The sequence below is a fragment of the Saccopteryx bilineata genome, chromosome 3 (assembly GCF_036850765.1).
Source record: "Saccopteryx bilineata isolate mSacBil1 chromosome 3, mSacBil1_pri_phased_curated, whole genome shotgun sequence".
Lineage (NCBI taxonomy): Eukaryota > Metazoa > Chordata > Mammalia > Chiroptera > Emballonuridae > Saccopteryx > Saccopteryx bilineata.
In genome coordinates this window covers 65,397,948-65,419,341 of record NC_089492.1, presented here as the reverse complement: position 1 = coordinate 65,419,341, position 21,394 = coordinate 65,397,948, and the positions used below count along the sequence as shown (strand labels likewise).

General features: G+C 36.7%; 1 protein-coding gene across 1 annotated transcript in view; it reads left to right on the top strand.

Annotated features, from left to right (window-relative positions):
- Positions 1-21,394, top strand: part of CPA6 (carboxypeptidase A6) — a 312,294-nt gene that overhangs the window by 274,630 nt on the left and 16,270 nt on the right. The window contains exon 9 of the mRNA XM_066266272.1: positions 20,144-20,346. Within this exon, the coding sequence (XP_066122369.1) occupies positions 20,144-20,346 (203 nt within the window). The remainder of the gene's footprint in view (positions 1-20,143; positions 20,347-21,394) is intronic.

The following is a 21,394-nucleotide window of genomic DNA, read 5'->3' as shown; positions in this document are numbered from 1 at the left end:
CATGTTATCCGACAGAGGGGCAGAGTCAGGGGCCTTTGTGTGGGCCAAAAGCGGAATCTACAGACCACCCCAGCGCCCTAAAAATCCAGGCATGGGGAGGGAGCGAGAGCCAATTCCAACGCTGGAACTTTTCCGTGCGGGTGGGGGTTTCACTCAGAATGTGAGACTGCCGGCTTGATATCCTGGTTTGCGCACGCAGATAGCGAGCGAGAGTTTCCTCCAAGCACCCCAGGAGTGGGTGCCCGCCCGTGTTACTGGACAGAGTGGCAGAGCCAGAGGTCTTTGAGTGGGCGGAAGCCCCACCTGATTATGCTAGCAGCTCTGACTGACTGAGCCTTACCCAGAGCCCTGTGTTGAGTGGGAATAGAGTGGGGAATTGCCAGCTCTTTGAGCCTCTTACTATCCAGGCAGAGGCAGCAGCAACCCCATAGCTGGATTATCAGGCTACTAATTGAGGAAGGAAAGACTAGGAGAGAGGCTCCAGGAACACGAACTCTCTCACTGTCAGAGCCTATAACTGCTAATGAGCCTCGACTGCCAACGAGACTGAAGCACAATACATGAGTCGCCATAGAGACTTATCAACTGCAAACCTCTATCTGAGCGTGCCAAAGGGGCAGAACCCAGGGTACAGAGTCACCGACCAGGAAGAGGGAGAGAAAAGAAAAAGCAAGAAGATAACCTCTCAAAATCAAGAATAATCCACAGACTTTATAACCTATCCCATTTTATTATATTTGTTTGTTTGTTTCTCTTATCTTCATTCTTGATTTTTTTTTCCTCCGCCAATTTGGTTGTTAGACTCTCTGCCAGTCTTACTCTCTCCTCTCCTTGAACTACACTACCCATAAGTATTACATATCCCATTATCTTTTCTTTCCTCATCCTTTCTCTCTATGAGGGTTGCACTCCAAAACTCTTAACTCTCTCTCTCTCTCTCTCCTCTTTTTTCTTTTTTCTTCTTTTAGTGGTTTCCTCTTTTTTTCTCTCTCTCTCTTTCTTTTCTCCCTCTATATTAGTTTCTTCCTTTCTTCTTTACATTTCTTCTCATTCAAACCTCAATAACGAACAAATTATCTTATCTGGGACTCAAACTTATGTTTGTGGCATTTTGGGGGGTTTTTACTTCACCTTTTTAACTCACTAGCAGTGCTCCCATCCCTGGCTCTCCATTTTATTTAGTTCTTGTTCCATTAAATACAATAGTAACTTTTTAATTTGTCCCCCCATTTTCCTGTTTCCCTCTTATTCCTCTCATCATAACTCTTAGTCAACCAAGACCTAAAAGCAAATCATTTTATTCTAGACCCAAATTTTTTTCTTATTTTCTTTTTGTGGGTCCATACCCCCCTTTTTTTGTTCTGTTTGTTTGTTTGTTTTTTGTTTATTGCCCCTTTATTACTTCTCCCCAATTCAGGCCCTCCATTGGAGGCATTGTTTGTTCTATTTAGTACAATATAATTCACAGTACACCACAAGATTTTCTCAAGAAAGAGGGGAGAGGAGAGGAGAGGAAAAAAGGAGGAGGGGAAATAATTTCTTTTTTTAATTTTAATTTTATTTTTCTTTATTTAATTATTAATTTTTTTAAAAAAAAACAACTCTTTCTGATTGTTTATTTTTATTTTTTTAACTTTTTATTCTTCATTAAATCTCATTAATACTATCAACAAAACCACCCTCAGATGCCATTAAGGAAGAGAAAATCGAATATCATGGATACAAAAGAAAGAGAGGTAACACAGACAGACGAGGAAAAATCGATGGAGAAGAAATTTAATATATTGGAAACCTTGGAGTTAAACAACAGAGAATTTAAAATAGAAATCCTAAAAATACTCAGAGATATACAAGAAAACACAGAAAGGCAATTTAGGGAGCTCAGAAAACAACTCAATGAACACAAAGAATATATTTCCAAGGAAATTGAAACTATAAAAACAAATCAAACAGAAATGAAAAACTCAATTCATGAGCTGAAAAACGAGGTAACAAGCTTAGCTAATAGAACAGGCCAGATAGAAGGTAGGATTAGTGAAATAGAAGACAAGCAACTTTAGGCACAACAGAGAGAAAAAGAAAGAGACTCAAAAATTTAAAAAAAAAATGAGATAGCCCTACAAGAATTATCTGACTCCATCAAAAAGAATAACATAAGAATAATAGGTATATCAGAGGCAGAAGAGAGAGAAAATGGAATGGAGAACATACTCAAACAAATAATAGATGAGAACTTCCCAAACCTGTGGAAAGAACTAAAGCCTCAAATTAAGAAGCAAACAGAACTCCGAGTTTTCTTAACCTCAACAAACCTACTCCAAGGCACATCATAATGAAATTGGCACAAACCAACAGCAAAGAAAAAATTCTCAAGGCAGCCAGGGAAAAGAAGAATAGAACATATAAACGAAGGCCCATTAGGTTATCATCTGATTTCTCAACAGAAACTCTACAAGCTAGAAGAGAGTGGACCCCAATATTTAAAGTCCTGAAAGAGAGGAACTTTCAGCCACGAATACTATACCTGTCAAAGCTATCCTTCAAATATGAAGGAGAAATAAAAACATTCACAGATACAGAAAAGATGAGGGAATTTATCATCAGAAAACCCCACTCCAGGAATTACTAAAGGGGGTTCTCCAATCAGATACAAAGAACAAAAAAAAAACAAAGCCATGAGTAAAAGCTCCAAGAAGAACACAATAAAACCAAATTTAAACTGTGACAACAACAAAAAGAAAGGGGGGTGAGAGGATGGAGATTAACAGTAGCAAAGGATGATGGAGTGCAAAAGTACTCACAAAATAGTGCACTACAATGAACAGGGTAGGAACCCTTTTCATTACTTAAAGGTAACCACCATTGAAAAAACCACCACAGAAGCACATGATTCAAAAAAGATAGCAACAGAGGAAAGATGTATGAAATACAACCAAATAAAAACAAAAGATAGAAAAACGAAAGAGAAGGATCAAACAAGACACAAAACTAACAGAAAGCAATCTATAAAATGGCAATAGGGAACTCATAACTGTCAATAATTACACTAAATGTAAATGGATTAAACTCACCAATAAAAAGGCACAGAGTAGCAGAATGGATTAAAAAAGAAAATCTAACTGTATGCTGCCTACAAGAAACTCATCTAAGTAACAAGGATAAAAACAAATTCAAAGTGAAAGGCTGGAAAACAATACTCCAAGCAAATAACATCCAAAAAAAAGCAGGCATAGCAATACTCATATCTGATAATGCTGATTACAAGACAGAAAAAGTACTCAGAGACAAAAATGGCCATTTCATAATAGCTAAGGGGACACTGAATCAAGAAGACATAACAATTCTTAATATATATGCACCAAACCAAGGAGCACCAAAATATATAAGACAGCTACTTATTGACCTTAAAACAAAAACTGACAAAAATACAGTCATACTTGGAGACCTGAATACACCGCCGACAGCTCTAGATCGGTCATCCAAACAGAGAATCAACAAAGATATAGTGGCCTTAAACAAAACACTAGAACACCTGGATATGATAGACATTTATAGGACATTTCATCCCAAAGTGACTGAGTATACATTTTTCTCTAGTGTACATGGAACATTCTCAAAAATTGAACATATGTTGGCCACGAAAACAACATCAGCAAATTCAGAAAAATCGAAGTTGTACCAAGCATATTTTCTGATCATAAAGCCTTGAAACTAGAATTCAACTGCAAAAAAGAGGAAAAAAATCCCACAAAATTGTGGAAACTAAACAACATACTTTTAAAAAATGAATGGGTAAAAGAAGAAATAAGTGCAGAGATCAAAAGATATATACAGACAAATGAAAATGACAATATGACATATCAGAATTTATGGGATGCAGCAAAAGCAGTGATAAGAGGGATGTTCATATCACTTCAGGCATATATGAACAAACAAGAGAGAGCCCAAGTGAACCACTTAACTTCACACCTTAAGGAACTAGAAAAAGAAGAACAAAGACAACCCAAAACCAGCCGAAGAAAGGAGATAATAAAAATCAGAGCAGAAATAAATGAAATAGAGAACAGAAAAACAATAGAAAAAATTAATAAAACAAGGAGCTGGTTCTTTGAAAAGATCAACAAAATTGACAAACCCTTGGCAAGACTTACCAAGGAAAAAAGAGAAAGAACTCATATAAACAAAATCCAAAATGAAAGAGGAGAAATCACCACGGACACCGTAGATATACAAAGAATTATTGTAGAATACTATGAAAAACTTTATGCCACTAAATTCAACAACCTAGAAGAAATGGATAAATTCCTAGAACAATACAACCTTCCTAGACTGAGTCAAGAAGCAGAAAGCCTAAACAGACCTATTAGTATAGAAGAAATAAAAAAAAAAAAAACATTAAAAACCTCCCCAAAAATAAAAGTCCAGACCCAGATGGCTATACTAGCGAATTTTATCAAACATTCAAAAAAGACTTGGTTCCTATTCTACTGAAAGTCTTCCAAAAAATTTAAGAAGTAGCAATACTTCCAAACACATTTTATGAGGCCAACATAACCCTCATACCAAAACCAGGCAAGGAGGGCACAAAAAAAGAAAACTATAGACCAATATCTCTAATGAATACAGATGCTAAAATACTAAACAAAATACTAGCAAATCGAATACAACAACATATTAAAAAAATAATACATCATGATCAAGTGGGATTCATCCCAGAATCTCAAGGATGGTTCAACATACGTAAAACGGTTAACGTAATACACCATATCGACAAAACAAAGAACAAAAACCACATGATCTTATCAATAGACGCAGAAAAAGCTTTTGATAAAATACAACACAATTTTATGTTTAAAACTCTCAACAAAATAGGTATAGAAGGAAAATATCTCAACATAATAAAGGCCATATATGATAAACCATCAGCTGACATCATATTAAATGGCACTAAACTGAAGGCTTTCCCCCTTAAATCAGGAACAAGACAGGGTTGTCCACTCTCTCCACTCTTATTTAATGTGGTACTAGAGGTTCTAGCCAGAGCGATCCGACAAGGAAATAAAAGGCATCCATATCGGAAAGGAAGAAGTAAAGGTATCACTTTTTGCAGATGATATGATCCTATACATCGAAAACCCCAAAGAATCCACAAAAGTACTACTAGAAACAATAAGCCAATACAGTAAGGTCACAGGATACAAAATTAACATACAGAAGTCAATAGCCTTTCTATATGCCAACAATGAAACATTTGAGAACGAACTCAAAAGAATAATCCCCTTCATGATTGCAACAACAACAACAAAAAAAATACCTAGGAATAAACATAACAAAGAATGTAAAAGACTTATATAATGAAAACTATACACCATTGTTAAGGGAAATCGAAAAAGATATAATGAGATGGAAGAATATTCCTTGTTCTTGGTTAGGAAGAATAAATATAATCAAGATGGCCATATTACCCAAAGCAATATACAAATTTAATGCAATTCCCATCAAAATTCCAATGACATTTTTTTAAAGAAATGGAACAAAAAATCATTAGATTTATATAGAACTACAAAAAACCCCGAATAGCCAAAGCAATCCTAAAGAAAAATAATGAAGCTGGGGGCATTACAATACATGACTTCAAACTATATTATAGGGCCACGACAATCAAAACAGCATGGTATTGGCAGAAAAATAGACACTCAGACCAATGAAACAGAATAGAAACCCAGAAATAAAACCACATATATATAGTCAAATAATTTTTGATAAAGGGGCCAACAACACACAATGGAGAAAAGAAAGCCTCTTCAATAAATGGTGCTAGGAAAACTGGAAAGCCACATGCAAAAGAATGAAACTGGACTACAGTTTGTCCCCCTGTACAAAAATTAACTCAAAATGGATCAAAGATCTAAACATAAGACCTGAAACAACTAAATACATAGAAGAAGACATAGGTACTCAACTCATGGACCTGGGTTTTAAAGAGCATTTTATGAATTTAACTCCACAGGCAAGAGAAGTGAAGGCAAAAATTAATGAATGGGACTACATCAGACTAAGAAGTTTTTGCTCAGCAAGAGAAACTGATAACAAAATAAACAGACAGCCAACTAAATGGGAAATAATATTTTCAAACAACAGCTCAGATAAGGGCCTAATATCCAAAATATACAAAGAACTCATAAAACTCAAAGACAAACAAACAAACAATCCCATAAAAAAATGGGAAGAGGATATGAACAGACACTTCTCCCAGGAAGAAATACAAATGGCCAACAGATATATGAAAAGATGCTCATCTTCTTTAGCTATTAGAGAAATGCAAATCAAAACTGCAATGAGATATCACCTCACACCTGTTCGATTAGCTATTATTAACAAGACAGGTAATAGCAAATGTTGGAGAGGCTGTGGAGAAAAAGGAAACCTCATTCACTGTTGGTGGGACTGTAAAGTAGTACAACCATTATGGAAGAAAGTATGGTGGTTCCTCAAAAAACTGCAAATAGAACTACCTTATGACCCAGCAATCCCTCTACTGGGTATATACCCCAAAAACTCAGAAACATTGATACGTAAAGACACATGCAGCCCCATGTTCAGTGCAGCATTGTTCACAGTGGCCAGGACATGGAAACAACCAAAAAGCCCTTCAGTAGATGACTGGATAAAGATGTGGCACATATACACTATGGAATACTACTCAGCCATAAGAAATGATGACATCGGATCATTTACAGCAAAATGGTGGGATCTTGATAACATTATACAAAGTGAAATAAGTAAATCAGAAAAAACTAGGAACTGCATTATTCCATACGTAGGTGGGACATAAAAGTGAGACTAAGAGACATTGATAAGAGTGTGGTGGTTAGGGGGGGAGGGGGGAGAGGGAGAGGGAAAGGGGAGGGGGAGGGGCACAAAGAAAACTAGATAGAAGGTGACAGAGGACAATCTGACTTTGGGTGATGGGTATGCAACATCATTGAACGAGAAGATAACCTGGATATGTTATCTTTGAATATATGTATCCTGATTTATTGATGTCACCTCATTTAAAAAATTAAATTAAATTAAAAAAAAAAGAAAACCACAAAATTAAAGCCTTGGATGGAAAAACTTAAAATTATGAAATTCTTAGAAGAAAATTTATACATCACCTATACTCTCTAAGAATAGGAAAAACTTTCTTAACCAACACAAGAAACCCAAATGTGATTTAAAAAGAAAAGAGTGATTATGTAAAATTCAATGGCTAAAATGCTTAAAGTAACCATAAACAATTGACTAAAAAATATATATAAATTTGAGGATAAAGTGCAATGCAGATGACAAACAAGTATGTATACAAAGCTCTTTTAGAGATGGGTAAGAAGAAGATAAACAACCCAAGAAAATTACATGAACTGAGGACATGGGTAAGCAATTCAGAGAAGAGTCCAACCAAAACAGAATTAGAAATTGGTGTTCAAACATACCTGTAGTAAGAAAGCAAGTTTAAATTCTGGCTACCAAACTGGCAAAAATCAAAAGGTAATAAAAAATGATGGGAATATATTCAATAACATTGTAATAACTATGTAGGGTGTCTGATGGCAACTAGACTTATCAGGAAGATCACCTCATAAGATATATAAATGTCTAATCACTGTTGTACATTTGAAACTAACATAATATCTGCCAACTATATTGAAAAAAATTTTAAAGGTGATAAACTTGAAGGGTATTGTTGGTTGGAATTAAGGACAGATGTAGTCTTATATACTGCTTTTGGAAATGTAAACAGTGAAAATCTTACTAAGCAATCTGACAAAAATCTACGAAAATTAAAAATACAATCCTAAGGTTAAGGGGGAGAGCTCAAGGATAGAGCATTTAAGTGCAGATCAAATTTAAAATCATTTTAAAACTTTAAATTTTAAATCATGTGACTTTTACACCTACTTAAAAATATATATATAATAAAATTTAAATACATCCTTCCACCCAGTGTCCTACTCCTATAGATCTAGCTCATAGACATAAAAGTACTCATGTGTACTAGAATATTTATTACAGTATTGCTTCTGTCATCAATATTGTCCCCTACTTTTTATGTTGTAATATTGTTTATCATTACAAAGAGAGAAATAAACACAATTCCTAGAAATAGGCAGGTGGAAGATTAAATTATGTTATAACAACAGAATAAAATTTTAAATAATTCATTCAAATTAATGAGGAAGGAGTTTCACAAACTATCACTGAAGGAAATAGCAAATGGCAGAAAACTATATGATTATGATCCTGTTTTATTATAAAAAATGAATATATTCCTATACAAAAATACATATATGTGTGGGCACATGAACACGTAAGCACACACACGTTTGTAAACTATATTAACAACGGCACTCACTTGTTAAGATAGGTTACCTGAAGGTTTGTTGACAGTGTGAGATGGAAATGAAAAATAAATGTTTAAAATGACTAGAACAAATAAAAAGAATAAATAAATGGAGTATGATTCCATTTAGTGAAATTTAAAAGATATAAATGAAAAGAAAAGAAAACATAGAAAATGAAAAAATACCAATTGAATTTATGTGATAATAACGATGACCTCTTCAAGTTATGTCAATTGGAGGATCCATCCGTTTCTGTGAAATCAAATTTCATTGAGGCCAATTCCGGCAAAATATAAAATAAAATAAAACTTATTTTTTCTTAAAAAAGTTTTTAAATTTTTCTCTTTTAAAAATGATCAGGTAAATACAAATTAAAACCACAATGAGGTATCATGTTACAACTGTCAGAATGGCTATCATCCATAAACCAACAAACAAGTGCTGGTGAGGATCTGGAGAAAAGGGAACCCTTGTGCATTGTTGGTACAATTGTAAATTGATGCAGTCACTATGGAAAATAGTATGGATATTCTTCAAAGAAATAAAAATAGAGCTGCCATAAGACCCAGAAATTTCACTTCTGGGTATAGACCCAAAAATTTCACTCCTGGGTATCAATCTAAAGAAAATGAAGACACTAATTCAAAAAGATATCAATATATGCATCCCAGTGTTCATTAGAGCATTACTTACATACAATAGTTAAATATGGAAGCAACCTAGATGTCCACAGATAAATAATTAGATAACATTTGGGATATATATATACACACACACACACACACACACATATACACACACACACAATGGACTATTAGTCATAAAAAATAAAATCTTGCCATATGTAACAACATTGATATGACTAGAAAGTATTATGCTAAGTGAAATAAGTTAGAGAAAGATGAATACTATGATTTCACTTTTATGTAGAATCTTAAAAACAAAACAAACTCAGAAAACAAACTGATGGTTGCCAGGGGAGAAGGGAAATGGACAAAAAGGGTGAAGGGGATTAAAAGGTACAAACATCCAGTTATAAAATAAATCATGGGAATGTAATGCACAGCATATGGAATATAGTCCATAACATAGCAACTTTGTACAGTAAGAGATGGTTACTAGGACTTATTTTTGATAGTCACTCTATAAGATATATAAATGTGGAATCATTATGTTGTATACCTTTAACTAATATGTCAACTATACTTTAATAAAATATAAATGCAGATATCTGATATATCCACTTGTACTATTTTGTATGTATGTGTAGACATAGTATTACTGGATATTCTTTATTTTTCTATATGAAAATATCAGTAATTTCATTGGTGAGTTTCATCTGTTAGCATTTTCATAATTACTTACTATGTGTTAATCATTAAACTTACTTATTTCTGCCATCTTAATTCTCATTCTCTATTTTCAAATGTTTCTTCTTTTTTCTCTATTTTCTATTGAATGGTTCAAAGTTATTTCTGCCCACTGTGAAGTTTGTGTTCTATTTTTCTTCTTGTGGTTATTTCTAACTTATATGCATGCTTAGGTTTGTTTTTCTTTATCAATTTCTAAATTTAATCCATTTCTAAATTTAGTCTGTCACTCAATTTCCTTTGCAAAAGACACCAATTATTTTTTTTTTAATATTTTATTTATTGATTTTTAGAGAGAGGGGATAGAGTGTGTGTGTGTGTGAGAGAGAGAGAGAGAGAGAGAGAGAGAGAGAGAGAGAAGGGGGAGGAGCAGGAAGCATCAACTCCCATATGTGCCTTGACCAGGCAAGCCCAAGGTTTCGAACCGGCAACCTCAGTGTTCCAGGTCGACGCTTTATCCCACTGCGCCACCACAGGTCAGGCCAAGACACCAATTATTTAGCATGCTTTTTCTTCATCTGGTCTTCTATCCTCCATCATTCCATTTTGTTTATCTTCTAGCATTTGATGCTAGATCATTATACCTTTTTTATCCTTGGGATACTGTTTATTTAGACAACAGACCTTACTGAGGTGCTTACTCAGTAGTTCTCAGATCAAGTACCTTCTCTGGAGTTATTCATCATTTTGTTGCAATACTTTCTCCAAGGGTGTTTATAAGTTATGCCTATGTATAGTACAACTTCTGAGACCTTTTACGCCAGAAAACATCTTTATTTTGCTCTCACATTTCTTGTTTCTTTTTTTTTTTTAATTTGTTGGGTGTACATAGTTCTGTTGTCCCTCTGAATACCTTCCCCCCTCCCCCATGTTCCCCACCACATCCCCCTTGCCCTTCTCCCCACAACACCCTCTGCCCAGTTTTGCTTTTCTGCTCTCATCCCATCCTATCATCCCCTTTTCCTCTGTCCACTTTCCCTCTGGACCCTTTGATCACATCTCTGTCTCTATTCTGTTACTCAGTTCATATTGTTCATTGGATTCTTCAAATGAATAAAGTCATATGGTATTTTTCTTTCTCTGCCTGACTTATTTCACTTAACATAACACTTTCCAGGTACATCCATGTTGTCACAAAAAATAATATTTCCTTCTTTTTCATGGCCCCATAGCATTCCATTCTGTATATATATCCCCACTTTTTAATCCACTCATCCACTGATGGACACTTGGGCTATTTCCAGATCTCAGCAATTGTAAACAAAGCTGCCATAAACATGGAGGTGCATTTCTTCTTTAGAATCAGTGATTTGGTGTACTTAGGATATATTCCTAAAAGTGGGATGACTGGGTCAAAAGGCAGTTCCATTTTTAATTTTTTGAGGAATCTTCATACTTTTTCCACAGTGGCTGAACCAGTCTGCATTCCCACCAGCAGTGCAGGAGGGATCCCTTTTCTCCACATCTTTGTCAGTACTTATTATGTGTTGTTTTGTTAATGAGGGCCATTCTGATTGGTGTGAGGTGATATCTCATTGTGGCTTTAATTTTCATTTCTCTAATGATTAGTGATGAACATTTTTTCATCTGCCTATTGGCCATCTGTATGTCCTCTTTGGAGAAGTGTCTATTCATTTCTTTTACCCATTTTTTGATTGGATTGTTTGTCTTCCTGGTATTGAGTTTTAACAAGTTCTTTATAAATTTTGGTTATTAAACCCATATCAGCCATATTGTCGAATATGTTCTCCCATTGTGTTGTTTGCCTTGTTATTTTGTTCATATTGTCATTAGCTTTTTATTTCATAAAAATTAGCTTTTTTGTTCATATTGTGCAAAAGCTTTTTAGTTTGATATAGTCCCATTTGTTTATCCTGTCCTTTATTTCTCTTGCCCGTGGAGATAAATCAGCAAATATATTGCTACGAGTGATGTCGGAGAGCTTATTGCCTAAGTTTTCCTCTAGGAAGCTCATGGTTTCATGACTTACATTTAAGTCTTTTATTCATTTTGAGTTTACTTTTGTGAATGCTGTAAGTTGGTGATCTAGTTTCATTTTTTGCAGGTATCTGTCCAATTTTCCCAATACCATTTGTTAAAGAAATTGTCTTTATTCCATTGTATGTTCTTACCTCCTTTGTCAAATATCAATTGGCCATAAAGTTGGGGGTTTATTTCTGGGTTCTCTGTTCTGTTCCATTGATCTGTATGCCTGTTATTACACCAGTACCAACCTGTTTTGAGTACAATGGCCTTGTAGTATAACTTGATATCAGGAAGTATGATACCACCCACTTCACTTTATTCTTATTTTTCAAGATTCCTGAGGCTATTCATGTTCTGTTTAGGTACCATATGAATTTTTGGAATTTTTTTTTTATCTCTTTGAAGTATGTCATTGGTATTTTAATAGGAATTCCATTGAATTTATAAATTGCTTTGGGTAATATAGACATTTTAATGATGTTTATTCTTACTAACCATGAACATGGTATATGCTTCCACTTGTTTGTATCTTCCTTGATTTCTTTTATCAATGTTTTATCATTTTCCAAGGACAAGTCTTTAACCTCCTTGGTTAAATTCACTCCTAGGTACTTTATTTTTTTTGTTGTTGTAATAGTGAAGGGGATTGTTTTATTAATTTCTCTTTCAGACAGTTTATTGTTGGTGTATAAAAATGCCTCTGATTTCCCTGCCACCTTGCTAAATTCATTTATCAGGTCCAGTAGTTTTTTGACTGAGACTTTAGAGTTTTCTATGTACAGTATCATATCATCAGCAAATGATAGATTACTTTTTCTTTTCCAATTTGGATGCCTTTTATTTCTTCTTCTTGCCTTCTTGCCAACATAGGACTTCCAGAGCTATGTTGAATAAGAGTGGTGAAAGGGGGCAACCCTGCTTTGTTCCTGATCTTAAAAGGATTGCTTTTCATTTTTGCCCATTAACTATGATGTTGGCTGTGAGTCTGTCGTAGATGGCCTTTATCATGTTGAGGTATGTCCCCTGAATTCCCAGTTTGCTAAGAGTTTTGATCATAAATCAGTGCTGGATTTTAGCAAATGCTTTTTATGCATCTATTGATATTATCATGTGTTTTTTCTCCTTCCTTTTGTTTATGTGATGAATCACATTGATTGATTTGCAAATGTTGTACCAGACTTGCCTCCCCAGAGTAAATCCCACTTGATCATGATGTATGATTTTTTTCCTGTACTGCCGTATCCGATTTGCTAATATTTTGTTGAGGATTTTAGCTTCTAAATTCATCAGGGATATTAGCCTATAGTTTTCTTTCTTTGTGTTGTCTTTGCCTGGTTTTGGAATCAGAATTATGCTTGCCTCTTAAAAGGTGCTTGGAAGTTTTCCCTCCTCTTGAAATTTTGGAAAAAGCTTGAGAAGGGTAGGAGTTAGTTCTTCTCTGAACGTTTGGTAGAATTTGCCTGTGAAGCCATCTGGGCCAGGGCTTTTGTTTGTTGGAAGTTTTTTGATAACTGTTTCTATCTCATTTGTTGTAATCAGTCTATTTAAGTTTTCTGATTCTTCCAGATTTATTTTTGAAAGATTATTATTTTTCAAGGAATTTGTACATTTCACCTCGGTTGTCTAATTTTTTGGCATACAGTTCTTCATAGTATTTTCTTACAATCTTTTGTATTTCTGCTGTGTCAATTGTTAATTCTCCACTCTCATTTCTAATTTTATTTATTTGAGTCCTCTCTCTTTTTTTCTTGGTGAGTCTGGCTAAGGGTTCATTGATCTTGTTTACCTTCTCAAAGAACCAGCTTTGGTTTCATTGATCCTTTGTATTGTTTTCTTAGCCTCTATATCATTTATTTCTGCTCTGATCTTTATTATTTTCTTCCTTCTATTTCCTCTGGGTTTAACTTGTTCTTTTTCTAGTTCTTTTAGTTGCAGGGTTAAGTTGTTTATTTGAGCTTTTTCTAGCTTCTTGAGTTATGGCTGTAATGCTATGAACTTTCCTCTCAAGACTGCTTTTGCTGTATCCCATAAATTTTGAGTTGATGTATGCTCATTATCGTTCATCTAGGAATTTTTTAATTTCTTCTTTGATCTCATTGTTCACCCATTTATTATTTAATAACATGCTGTTTAGTTTCCAAGTGTTTGAGTGTTTTTCAGTTTTTCTATTGTAGTTGATTTCTAGTTTCATGCCACTGTGGTCAGAGAATTTGTTTGATATGATTTCAATCTTCTTAAATTTGTTGAGACTCATTTTATGCCCTAATATGTGGTCTATCCTAGAGAATGTAGCATGAGCACTGAAAAGAATGTATATTCTGTTGCTTTATGGTGAAAGGTTCTGAAGATATCTATTAAATCCAGTTGTTCTAATGTGTCCCTTAATTCTGCTGTTTCTTTGTTAATTTTCTTTCTTGAGGATCTATCTAATGATGTTAGTGGGGTATTGAAATCTCTTATGATTATAGTATTGCTGTTGATCTCGCCCTTTATGTCCATCAAAGTCTGCTTTGTATATTTAGGTGCTCTTATATTAGGTGCATAGATATTAATAATGGTTATCTCTTCCTGTTGGATTGTTCCCTTTATCATTATGTAGTGTCCTTCTTTATCCCTTACTATAGCCTTTGTTTTAAAGTTTATTTTGTCTGATATAAGTATCGCTACCCCAGCTCTTTTTTTTCATTTCCATTTGCATGAAATATTTTTCCATTCTTTCACTTTCAGTCTATATGTATCTTTTTTTTTCTTTTTTTTTTTGAGGTGGGTCTTTTGTAGACAGCATATGTATGGTCTTGTTTTCTTATCCATTCAGCTACCCTGTCTTTTGATTGAAGCATTTAATCCATTTATATTTAATGTTATTAGTAATATGTATTTGTTTATTGCCATTTTTTTAAATCTACATTCCTCTTTTACTAGATTTCCCCCTTTTTGTTCTGTCTACAGCAGTCCCCTTAACATTTGTTGCAGCATTGGTTGGGTTGTGATGAATTTCTTGAATTTTTTTTTTTTTTTTTTGGTCTGGGAAGCTTTTTTATTTCACCTTCAATCTTAAGCAATAGCCTTGCTGGATAAAGAAGTCTTGGTTGTAGGTTCTTATTCTGCATTATTTTGAGTATTTCTTGCCATTCCCTTCTGGCCTCAAATGTTTCTGTTGAAAAGTCAGATGTCATCCTTATGGGGGTTCCTTTGTAGGTGATTGATTGTTTTTCTCTTGCAGCTTTTAGTATTCTTTTTTATCTCTTAGCTTTGGTATTTTGATTATGATGTGTCTTGGTGTGGTTCTCTTTGGGTTCTTTTGTAACAGGGTTCTCTCTGCTTCTTGAACCTGTGTGACTCTTTCCTGCATCAATTTAGGGAAATTTTCAGCTATTATTTCTTCAATCAGATACTCTATCCCTTGTTCTTTCTCTTCTCCTTCCAGAACCCCTGTTATGTGGATATTGTTTCTCTTCATGTTGACACAGAGCTCTCTTACAGTTTCCTTAGACTTTTTTATTTTTTATTTATTTATTTGTATTTTGCTGTTCTGCTTCTGTGCTTTTACTTATCTTGTCCTCTAAGTTGCTCATCAATCCTCTGCTTCATCCAGCCTGCTTTTAATTCCTTCTAAAGTAATCTTCATTTTTGATATTGTGTTTGTCATTTCTGTCTGGTTCTTTTTTATGATTTCAATGTCCTTTTTAATGCTTGTTTTCTCTTTATTTAGGTGTTCATTATGTCCATCCATTGTTGCTCTAGGATCTTTGAGCATCCTAACAATAATTATTTTAAACTCTGAATCTGGTAACTTGGTTATTTTCATCTCACTCAGTTCTTTTTCTGGAGATTTCTCTTGTTGATTCATTTGGATTGCATTTCTTTGTCATCCCATTTTGTCTGTGTATACACTCTTTCTTTGGGTGTGTTGTTTGTGTAGCTAGCTGAGTCTAGGATTGGTACTGTCTGCCTGTAATTTTTAGTTGTGTTGTTTCTAGGTCTTCTTGGGTTGGTATCAGCTGTTGTTTGTAATCTGCTGGGGACTACTTATCTGCTATCAATATTCTTTTTGCTATTTGTGTTGGCATTTTCTATGTCTTAGCTGGGTCAGGTGTAAGGAGACTTTTCGTAAGATACCACTCTAACAAGGCTTGTTAGGTCCTGAACTGATGCTCTCTGTATCTGGCTGTTGGATGTGCCTACCCTGGACCTCCCTGGCTGGAGCCTGGTGCAGATCATTGGGGAGTCACAGCCTATTACTGGCTCTTATCAACCTTTTTGGAGCTACAGGTGATCCAGATCTTGTGGCTGTCTCTTCTGGACCCAGGTGCCATTTTAAATATCAGCTGCATTCCTAGGCTAGCTTTTATCTACTATTGGCCTGGGGAAGTTCCTTTAAAAGTTCAAGTTCCCCTGAGATCTGCTTTCTGCTGCCTCTTATTGCTGGCTACTTGTTGGGTTCAGTATTGTAATTCAGTGATTAGGTATGGTATTGAATGTGGCTTGCCTCTTAGCCTGAGATGTCTTTCTATCCAGACTTTTTATTTGTTTTATTTTATTTTGTGTTTTTCTTCTTTTTCAGCACTCAGAAGGGTGTGATCTCAGGTAACCAGTGGGTATGGCCTCTGTGCTCCTGATGTGTGGTCTGTTTTCAGCCCCCCCCATGCTGTTGCCACCTCAGACATTTGGGCTCAAGCACTGCCAGTGTCAGCCCACCTCCGCGGCTGCCGTGGCTTTCACCACACCTGGTGGGCCCACACACGGGTCCACACAGACCTCCCCTGAGGTCACCTGGGCCCCAGTCACCACCAAGGGTGGGTTCATGCAGCAGGTTGGATTGCATGCAAGCTCAGACCTCTGCAGTGGCCCACCACAGCTTCTGCCACTGTGGGCAGCTGGAGCATGCCTGTTCAGACTTTTTCCACTGTCACTTGGACCTCAGCCACCACCAGGCATGGGCTCACGCTGCAGGCATGATTGCATACAAGCTTGGACCTCCACAGAAGCTGCTGCAGCCTCTGCCTTTGCACATGGACCCATGTGCAGCTGCTCAGACCGCTTCCACTGTCACCTGGGTGGGATTTCCCGCTAGCTTGGACCTCTGTAGTGGCCACTGTGGCTCCGGCTCCACTCTTACCTCTGTGGATGGGCCCACATGCACCTACTTGGACTACCTTCGCAGTCATCCAGGCTCGCGCCTGGGGCAGGCCTGCACACTCGCTCTGACCTCCACAGCAGCCGCAGTGGCTGCCCGGGCTTCTGCCTTTGCTGATGGTCATGCATGAGCTCACCGGGACTGCCCTGGCTCCTGTAGCTGCAACCGGCCACTGCTGTCCCACCCGCCCCCAGGGAGCACTCAGCGGATGTGGGGGGGCACTGTAGCTCAGACCCCAGCACTACCTGTGTCTCTAATGTGCTGCCTGCCTCTAAGCACCTCTTTGTTCTGACTGGAGCAGGAGAGCCTCGGGTGGGCAGTGTAATTTCTTCCCTTTGCTGGTGTTGCTGTTTCTAGGAAAAAATGTTCACTTTAGATTTGGGGTGTAATTCAGCCCAGGGGTTAAGATGTCTATCTCTCAAAATGTCTCCCCCCGTGCCTCTGAGACCACACTCTCCCTTGGCAACTCCAGTCTTCCTAGCGCTCCCCATTCCCGGAGCCCTGGGCAGGTGGCTATGAGTGAGGCTCTCTGTGTGGTCCCTTTAATACGGAGCTTGGGTCCATGAGTTCTGTCTCCTTTCAAACAGTATCTTGGCTCCTTTCTCTGCCAAATACAGTCTGTTCGCCCCTTCCAGGCTCCAGGGATCTAGGCTGGGACTCCATTTCTGGGGCTGAGGACCCACAACACACAACTCGCCAGGCACTCCTCCCCACTGCAAGAGTCCCTCTGGGCCACCACTCACTCCCAGGAGCGGGACAGCCCTTTCCACATCTCTGCCTTTCCTACCAGCCTCACTGTGGGTTCTTTGGTGGTCCTTGGCTGTAGAATCTTTAGTTTAGTCCAAAGTTGGTCTTTTAGGATGACTGTTCTTAAAATTAAGTTGTAATCCACTTTGGTTCTGGGATGTGGGAGTTGGAACGTCCGCCTACTCCATGGCCATCTTGTCTCTCCTATTTTGCTCTTACATTTCAATGAGAGTTCAGTTAGATACAAAAGTCTAGATTTAATATTTTTAAATACTTTGGAAATATTACTCTAGTGTTAACTATTAAAATGGTTAATGTGAATCTAATTCTTGTACCTTTATAGATGAGCTAGTTCTGTCCGTTTTTGGAATAAAACAAAATACAAATTTTTCTTACCGTCAATAAACTTTATTAAATAATATAATTGCCATTATTATTAATAATTTCTTGCCAGCATGAGGGCAATTTGTATATCCCATTTTTGAAATATGTTTTATCTTTTGATGTGAAAAATTGAACCAGTGCTTATTTGATATCTTCTTCATTTTTGAATTTTTTGCCCTTCAAAAAATTTTGTAAGGACAAAAACAAGTGATAGTCGGAGGGTGCTAAGTCCAGGGAATATGGTGGATGCGACAGACATGCTTCTGTAGCATTTCTCCTTGTTGAAATTCCTAAAAATTACAGTGGCGTAAATGAACTTTATCAGTAGTCATGGGTACACTATCGCTTCACACATAAGACTAACATGAATCAACTTTGTTTTAGTTAATTTGTTACGTCAGTATGTATACATTAAGTGATAAAAATAGGCACACATGTGCCAAATAAACATGTACTTACGTGTCAAAACTTGTTGTGATAGAAACGAACAGAACTTTCCGGTAGACCTTATATAAACAAGATATACAGGACAGATCCTTGCCTTTTTGTTTCTCTAGCTCATTAGTTCTGGTCCCTCTGGAATTAATAGTTCAGATTATGATCCTTCCTTTCCAGTGCTTTACAGGGGTCTCAAACTCGCGGCCCGCGGGCCGCATGCGGCCCAGATTGTGCTTGTTGTACTGATTTTTTTTTGTTTTCAACTGCGGTGAGAAAAGTGTTGCATAACAGTTGCCTTTTGTAGACCTAGTGCGGCCCGCTGAACGGCTGTGATCTTGCTCTGCGGCCCACATGCTGAGTTGAGTTTGAGACCCCTGCTTAGTGTTTGTCAGATGTCTATTTCTCCTATTCCTTTTGGAGTATTGGCTATAGTTTTTATATGAAGTTCTCCATTCCATCCATATCCCTCCTGCTTCTGAGGCATCTCCAGAATTAGAATCAATAGAGGAGAACCACAATTGCTTTAATTGCCCACCTTGACTCTCCTATAGCATAAATTAGATTCACTAGCCTCAAGACTTAATCTGATTTGATGTGGTTGTCTTTCCATGTTCAGTAGAATTAGACTATGTCACAGAAACACTAAACATTTTCCATTTATTTCTGGAAAGAGTTACAGTTTTTTAGGGGTATGAGAAGGATAATAATGGCCCAGAATGGCAAATATCTATAGAAAATGTAATTATTTCCAAAATTTCCTGGAACCTTAATATTTTGTGATTGTTGCAGTGAATCTTATTTTCTTCCTCCTCTTCATAGACTGTATAACATAATCTTTTATTTCAAAATTAATAAAATTTAGTTTGGAGGATTTCTAAACTACCCTATGAAACCCCCAAGATGGGTTCTATAAAACCTATGTAGATATTGCTGATCTAAGAATAGAATGAAATGGGCTTGGTAGTGTTCTGTGGAATTATTTGTCTTGCTTCCATGTCCTTGATATGTCAATGTTTGTATCTCACCAGACACCTGTATAGATATCTAGCCTTTTCTTTTGATTTGACATTCCCTTATTCAACAAATATCTCCCGAACATTTGCCTGACTATTGTTCTAATCACCAGGTGCCCCGCAGGAAGAACACAGTCCCTGCCTTCACAAAGCATTCTGGTCTAACAAGGACTCCAGGTTGAAGGCAGGTTCTGTTACAGCAGGGTTGTTGTTGTGGGGGGTTTTTTCTGTGTTGTTTTCCAGTGTATCCTAGGTACCTGACCAGTGTAAATATTGGTTGAATAATAAGTATTTTACACTAATTACAAGTGGGTTGAGCATTTTTGAAGGGAAAGTACAGGTATTGTGGAGTTTATAAATGGGAGGCCTTACCTTCTCTAGGGGATCACATAGAATTAGTTGTCCAACTGATAGAACTATCTCTTTAAAGTGTTTTTTCAGGCTCATTGAAACAATAAGTACCTATTTCCTATTCAGGCCACCCTCCTATTATGCATGAAGGTATGAACCATGATGGATTTTTCAGTAATTGATTTCTGTAAATGGAAGTTAGATGAATTGCTTAATAATACCCTATATTTATAGAAATAAAAAGAAAAATCACTGTTTAATACTGCTGATTTGTGTTTCTTGTTTCTTGCCTGCCTACTCCCCTACCCCATTTTTGTTTCTATCTTGCAGATGAAGGAGCTTCTATGCACCCTTGTGATGATACATACTGTGGACCTTTCCCAGAATCGGAGCCAGAAGTGAAAGCTGTAGCTAACTTCCTTAGAAAACACAAAAAGCACATTAGAGCTTACCTCTCCTTTCATGCATATGCTCAGATGTTGCTGTATCCTTATTCTTACAAATATGCAACAATCCCCAATTTTAGCTGTGTGGTAAGTATTTGGCCTTGTACAAGTATGTCAGGCTTCATTCTTCATTTAAAATGCTGAGATGATGATAAGTACTCATGATAATAGCAAACATATATTGTGTTAATTCTTTTTTTATTATTATTCAGTGAGAGAAAGGAATACAGAGATAGACTCCCTCATGCACCTGGACTGGGATCCACCCAGCAAATCCACTAGGGGGTGCTGTTCTGCCCATCTGGGGCATTGATCCATTGCTCAGCATCCAAGCTATTATTAGCACCTAAGGTGGAGGCCATAGAGCCATCCTCAGTGCCTGGGGCCAACTTGCTCCAATCCAGCCAAGGCTGCAGGATGGGAAAATAGAGAAAGAGAGAGAGAAACGAGAGGGGGAGTGGTGGAGAAGTAGATGTGTGCTTCTCTAGTGTGCCCTGACTGGGAATTGAACCTGGGGCATTCACACACCAGGCTGACACTCTACCACTGAGCCAACTGCCCAGGGCCTATTGTGTTAATTCTAATAAGCATATTTATATATTGCATAATATTATAGAATTGTATAAGATGGAAAACTATTATCCTCATTTTACCAATGAGGAAATGGAACCCTAGAAAATCAATTAGACTAAGTACACAGCTACTAAGTGTCAAAACCAAGATTCAGCCCCAAATCTACCTCTAGTGCTGCTGTTTTTAACCAATGTTCTCTGTTGATTCTCAAATGCAACCATTTAAAACCTATTACATTCTCACCACAGGTTATACTGAAAATGTCAGGATGGATTTGATTAGTATTACAGCTTCAGTCACATATACAAGGGCTGTGATTAAGTTTATTGAGTAAATAATTGCTCCTAGATTATGGTCTGACTCTCATTAATTAAAAGCAATTTTAATTTATAAGCTCTATTTGCTTAATGTTACTAAGTCTCTGGGCATGTATCCGACAAGTTAGTGCTAGGAATGAACAGCTTTTCTGGCATAAGATTACTTAAAAGTGAAAAAGCAGTGTTTCTGTCTCTCCTCCTCTCAGTAACCCAACAAGCTATCCACTATAGGTATTAATTCCTTG